The sequence below is a fragment of the Plasmodium cynomolgi genome, chromosome 14 (genome assembly GCF_000321355.1).
Source record: "Plasmodium cynomolgi strain B DNA, chromosome 14, whole genome shotgun sequence".
NCBI classification, from domain to species: Eukaryota; Apicomplexa; class Aconoidasida; order Haemosporida; family Plasmodiidae; genus Plasmodium; species Plasmodium cynomolgi.
The window spans coordinates 2,098,280-2,104,676 of record NC_020407.1 but is presented as its reverse complement, the minus strand read 5'-3'; the positions used below and the strand labels follow the sequence as shown (position 1 = coordinate 2,104,676).

Below are 6,397 nucleotides of genomic sequence, written 5' to 3'. Positions count from 1 at the left end.
AAAAAAAAAAAAAAAAAAAATCACATCCCAGTTGCACACATTTTAAAAAACAACCGCAGGGGTAAAAAGCAAAGGAAAAATGTGCGCTATAAAAATCGGCATAAATTAAAGAAAAAGGGAGACGTAAAATGTAAGCAGGGGGTACAAATGGAAATGGTGGTCCATTCGCCGCTTGCGCAGATACACACGTGCGCATTTCTGAGGCACCTTGTCCATTGCCCAGGTCACCCACGGACTGACGACTGGCGAGTTGCCAAGTACGGTCAAACGGAGTGACGCGAACGGCACGCCCCTCTCTGTGCGCGCGCGCTGCTACTGCGCTACTGCTCTACTACTTTACTGTTACTTCTTATCGGGCGCATTTCCTGCGTCCACGTGGCACCCCTCATCTGTCCTTTTCTGACCCATTGACCAAATTTCACGGGGTTACCCCACCCGTCACGCTTGCTCATTTCCCCATTCGCACCTTTGCACATTTTTTCATTTCCCCCTTTTTCATTTGTTCGCACCTCACTGGGGGGGCGGGTTATAATTCGGGTACGCGCCATATTGTGCATTGGGGGCTGGATTCGCACCGGGGTCACCGCCCATCATGTTGGGAGGAGGTGGGGGTGGATGGGAGTAATTCATCGGGGGGTAGCTACTCCCTGGGGGACTCACATTTTTTAGAGGCGGGCCTGGGGGATTCGTGCCCATTGGTGGTGGGGCGTTCGGTGGAGTCATCACATTTGGGTTAAAATTTGAGAAGGTGTTTGTTTTGTTCATTCCTTTGTTCACAGGAGGTCCCTGTTGGGGAGGCGTCGAACCAAATGGGGGAGGGGGTGGAGGAGGAGGCGAAATCTGTTGTGCGCTAAAATTTGTTTTGTTCGCATTTGCACCTTGAAATTGGGCGGGTGGCATTGGGTTACTGGATTTGGCAAAATTCATCGTGCTCGGGCTGGCGCCGGGATATGGCGGTTGGAGTGGCTGGTGCGGTTGGTGCGGTTGGTACGGTTGCTGCTGCTGCTGCTGCGCCTGCTGTGGTGGTCCCCCAGGTGGAGGTGGAGGTCCGGGGATGCTCGGCTTATTACCCATGGGTACCCCGCCTGGTATACTTGCAGATGGGGGAATCGCAGGAAATTGTGGCGCAGAGACGCCTCCTTGTTGTGTGGGTACTTGTGGAGGGGAATAATTCAAACCACCACCATAGGGAGCATTACCCTGGTCTTGTGCAACCGGAGGAGGTGGAGGAGGAGGCGGAAGTCCTGCGGCACTAACAGAAGCACCACCCATGGGGTAACTGGCAACATTGGATGTGATGCCTGAGGAAGTACTCGTTTTCTTATGTGAAGGAATTAAATAATTTGGAGTCACATTTTGTTGATTCATGGAGGTGTTACTCTTCAAGGGGGGGGGCATCATCCCTGGAGTCATGGGAGCAGTGACAGTCTGACCATACGGGTTGTTACTATTACTCGCCTGTGCAGTATTTAATCCACCTCGAACCATCCCGGGGGCACTTACGCTGCTATTTGGAGCCCCGACAGGATTGATCCCCATACTATTGGGGAAGGGTTTCCCATAGTTCGTCTGGGCCATAACCGGGTTTACGGCATTAGGGGGTTCGTTATGAGTACCAGGGTTGTTGCTGTACGATCCGGTGTAAGGGTCCACCTGATTGGTTGGTACATTCCCCATGGGAGTGGCCGACATGGCTGCTCCGCCTGCACTGATGCCACCTACATTATCGCTAATATTTTCCTGTGCCTCCATCTGTGCATGTAGCTTTTCATTATCCGCCAAGTTACATGCCTCTTCCCATACGCCATCCAACCCTTCTCTGTACAAATAAGCATTTTCATTTGTACATGCAATGGCTAGGATGGTCCCATTGGGTGACCAACATACTTTACTAATTCTGTCCTTTACCTTAATGACTTGTCCGTTCCTCCATTGGTTGTTACTTATGTCCTCTACCCACAGGATCACAATATTTTCATCTGAACATGAGGCAATTATGTTGGTAGAGTTATTCAGGTTCGGTCTCCATGCGATGTCTTTAATTGAAGAGTTGTGTGGCTTGTCCTTCATTTGATAAACCTTGTGAAATTCTTTCGTGCTGTTATCGAATAGCCATATGATTACTTGATTGTCGAATCCACCTGACGCTAGTTGGAATGCATTTGCATGATGATCTCCCCCCCCTCCTGAGGAGGATGGTGCTGTTGCTACTGCAGGTGCTCCAGCAGTCCCTTCATTCATGTGTTTATTCTTATGCGTTTTCTCCCAACTTATGCAAGCCGTTCCATTCAGGTGCGCCTTCACGCTATACTTGTTCCATTGCCCTTCCCCAGTTGAGCCTTTCGTTAAATCGTACGATATGATACTTATGTTTCCATCGGAGCATGCACATCCTAGATGTAACCCATATTCATGTGGAGACCACTCTATGTAGTTTACGCTACTGTTGTGTTCATTGTTCACGTAAATGATGTCGTACTTATTCATGTGTACTTCCTTGTATATGATTACGCTTTTGTCGTAGGAGCAGCTCGCTAGGAGACTCCCATACTTGGGGTGTGACCAACATACCTTCCACACAGCTGAGCTGTGGTCCCGCATTTCAGCTACGCACACGGGCTCCTTGGAAAGGCTCACATCGAAAATCTTCACCGTGTTGTCGCTGGAGCATGTGGCCAGTTTCTTGCTGTAGTAGTCCAGCTCGCAGTCGTTGATGGCCTTCTGGTGATTCGAGTCGAACACCACCAGTTCGTTCATCTTGCCAGGGGGGGGGTTACCTGTTCAGCTGTTCAGTTGTTCAGCTGTTCAGCGGTTTATCTGTTTATCTGTTCAGCTGTTTATCTGTTTATCTGTTCAGCTGTTTATCTGTTCAGCTGTTTATCTGTTTATCTGTTCAGCTGTTTATCTGTTTAGCTGCTCAGCTGTTTAGCCGTTGTTGGGTGGTTCGTTACTACGGGGCCCACTTGGCTGCTTGATTATGCTGCTTGCTTCCTTACTCGTCCTGCCGCCTCAAACCCGATGCGCGAACGGACGAATGGAAAAAAAAAAATGACATGCGGTACATGCAAATACATGCGTGCAGCTTAAGTGTACCCTGTTGAAACCCAATCCTCCAATCGCTGAGCTGCTGAGTGGCTGCGCGGCTGGGTAGGGGAACAGTACACGCATACGTTTGTGCGCTTTGCTTATGTGGTCACGCACGAGCAGGTGATGACATGCCAGTGGCAGGGGCGTCAATAGGGGTCGATCTCTCTCTCACTCAAGGGGAACTGCGTCGCGGGGAACTGCATCGCGGGGAATTGCATCGCAGGGAACTGCATCGCGGGGAATTGCATCGCGGGGAACTGCATAGCGGGGAATTGCATCGCGGGGAACTGCATAGCGGGGAATTGCCTCGCCTGGAACTGTATCGCTGGAAACTGTCGCAGTGGCGCGTGCGCTTTGCTTGAGCGGTGGGTAAACAGCGGAAAAAAAAAAAAACCGGCAAACGAGGGGGCAGCGCCGTGTGGGTGTGGGTAGCCATATTACATGTTCATTATATGTTCGCACATAAATCTGCATACGTGCGGGTGGGTAGTACTACTACTACTACGTGCGCACTGCGCGCAGGGATTTGTTTCTCTTCCCCGCTCCGCGTTTTCAAAGGGAAGATTTTTTTTTTTTTATTTTAAAAAGTGCACTCGCCTGAACAGTCGTTAACGACTCATCCAAATGAGAGAGGTATTATATAATCATACGTACGAGTTGCGAGCGAGTGTGATTGCTTAGGTAGTATATAATCCCAAGGGGGAGGGGGGAAAGCTGAGCGGAAGGCCGCTTCGCGCTATCCCCAAGTGACGGGGCGAATGTGCTACATATAAAGGAGAAGTTGGCTGCTACGTATAAAGGAGAAGCTGGCTGCTACGTATAATGGAGAAGCTGGCTGCTACGTATAAAGGAGAAGCAGGCTGCTACTTATACAGGAGAAGTTTTCGCTCCTAATGTTAAAAAAAAATGTGGCAAGCTATGACGCATACGCTTCGATCGTGGGGAATGACAGAGTGGCAAAGCGGCAGATCAGAATTCGTTCGAGGGAACTTCCCCAAGGGGAGAAGTGCACGCGGGGGGGGGATGCATAGGCATACGGGTCCGCAGTTGTAGGGATTAGCAGTTGTACGGGTCCGCAGTTGTACGGGGCCGCGGTTGTAGGGATCAGCAGCTCCAAAGATCCGCAGCTGCAAAGGTCAGCAGCTGCAAAGATCCGCGGCTGCAAAGATCAGCAGTTGTGGGTGCGTCTCGCCCAGCTGCTGGCTCATCGGGGGGTCTACCTTGAGGGGGTCAGTCCCGGCGCTCAAATATAGCCAGGAAAAAACCATCCATGGACTTGGACTGCGGTAACGAATGGAATGGAGGTTCGGATAAAAATAAGTTGTGCTTTTCACAAAAATACTTAGCTTGGTGAACATTCTCCGCGTCCAAAATGCTACAAGTGATGTAAACGATCTTCCCATTTTTCTTTACATAAAGTAAAGCCTGCTGGAAAATCTGCCTCTGTAAATTAATATAATCGTACAGCTTGCTGTTGCAATATTTGTATTTCATTTCTGGATTCCTTCTCAAGGCACCTGTTCCTGTACAGGGCACATCCACGATAACTGTGTCCATATAGCCAACTAATTTCTTTAGTAAAATATGATTGCTATTCAGAAGAATATAATTATGAATACCTGCTCTCCTTAGTCGAACTTTGGCTTGTGATAGCATTTTTTCTCTTATGTCATGTAGGTATATCTTTCCTGTGTTATCCATTATTGGTGAAAAAGCTAATGTTTTTCCACCTGACCCTGCACAGAAATCTAATACTTTATATCCTGGCTGTACAGGTATCTTCGAGCTAACTATTTGGCTAGCTTCATCTTGCATTTCAAAGTATCCCTTGTTGTATTCATGATTATTTTTTAGAATACAACTTTTTGTTAATAGTAATCCTTGTGGAGAATTTACACACTTTTCTACAGACACTCCTTTACTTATTAGAAGTTTGTAAAGGTCGTTTCGTGATATTTTATTTGTATTCACTCGTAGGAATACTGGTGCCTTTTCGTTGAGGATCGACATGAGTGTGTGACTTTTCTTCTCTCCGTAACAGTTGACCAGCTGCTCGTACAGCTCCTTCGGGAACGAGTACCGCACGTGCGCGGGGATTTTCTCGTTGTTCATTTCGTATTTCCATCTGGGGGGGGGGGGGGGAAGTAGGTATTATCGGCGGGTGGTAACGGTGGGTAGTAGTGGTGGGCAGTAGTGGTGGGCAGTAGCGGTGCATGTCTGTGGAATTAATGGAAGAAGTGTGCAGTTGCATGCGCTCTCAACTGGTGAGCGCTGCACTGATGCTATATCAACGCGGCTGGCACGACGCCCAAGCGCCGCTGAAAGCAAACGGACCTGTCCGAGGAAAAATACGTCTTAACTACGTTGGTGTACAGAGGAGAGGGGGCGGATAAATATGAAAGGAGCGTCTTGTTCCGAATTATATTGTACACATGCTCCGAGATGAAGGGCTTGTCCCTACTCTTTATGTTGTTCCCCTTGAAATACAGGCGCATGTAAATATCCAGGGGGGACATGAAGTTGAAGCTGTTTAGCGCATTTTCGATGTGCCGCAGTCTGCTGCTGTTCATTATTATTTTTGTGTTTTGCAAAGTTAGGAGGTGGGTGGTGGTGTGGGGGGGAAGAGTTGGTCACCTCCGGCGTGTGCACATGCTCACAAAAAAAAAACAGTTGCAATCAGTTCAGTAAGAGTGGCATGCACGCTGAGCTAATGTGACGCCCCAATTTGTGGAGAGGTTAAAAAAAAGGAGACTTTTTCTTTTGAGGAAAGCACTACGCGTGTTCTGTCCATATGTCTACAAAGCTACGTGGCGCTATGTAAAAAGGTTGGAAAGCATACGTAGGTACATTCATTCATTCATTCATTCGTTTTTTTTTTTTTTTTTTTTTTTTCTGCTCAAAGTGGCTGTCCCATTCGATTGGACATTGAACTACTCCCCGCATGCTGCCTCACGGGGGAGAATAAACAAATGGAGACCTCCCTGCTGCGATGCGCAGTTGGGCGGCTGACACGGCGCATAATACTATTTGGTGTTCTCCAAAATGGAGGGAACAAACTGGCGGCTTTTGGTGCGACACGACTCGCGCTCGGTGCGGACTACACAGTATACTGCGCGGCAGTGATTTGCTTCAAAAAAGGGAGAGAGAAAAAAAAAAAATAAATAAACATACGTTCGCAAAGGTGAACTTAAAAATGAACGACGTTGTTCCCCTTCTCCATCTAAGCAACGCACAAGAAGAACTAACCCAACAAGGGGATTTCTCATCACGAAAAAAAAAAAAAAAAAAAAAAAAATAAGTACACTTATTT

General features: G+C 48.1%; 2 protein-coding genes across 2 annotated transcripts; both read right to left on the bottom strand.

Moving 5' to 3' along the window:
• Positions 1-1,252: 1,252 nt before the first annotated feature.
• PCYB_145630 (WD domain G-beta repeat domain containing protein) lies at positions 1,253-2,757 on the bottom strand (the record flags this gene model as incomplete). Its single annotated transcript, XM_004225034.1, has 2 exons — positions 1,253-1,320; positions 1,434-2,757. 2 exons carry the CDS (start codon positions 2,755-2,757, stop codon positions 1,253-1,255), a joined length of 1,392 nt encoding a protein of 463 aa, XP_004225082.1.
• A 1,560-nt stretch (positions 2,758-4,317) lies between these two features.
• Positions 4,318-5,657, bottom strand: PCYB_145620 (sun-family protein; the record flags this gene model as incomplete). Its single annotated transcript, XM_004225033.1, has 2 exons — positions 4,318-5,212; positions 5,422-5,657. 2 exons carry the CDS (start codon positions 5,655-5,657, stop codon positions 4,318-4,320), a joined length of 1,131 nt encoding a protein of 376 aa, XP_004225081.1.
• Positions 5,658-6,397: the final 740 nt, after the last annotated feature.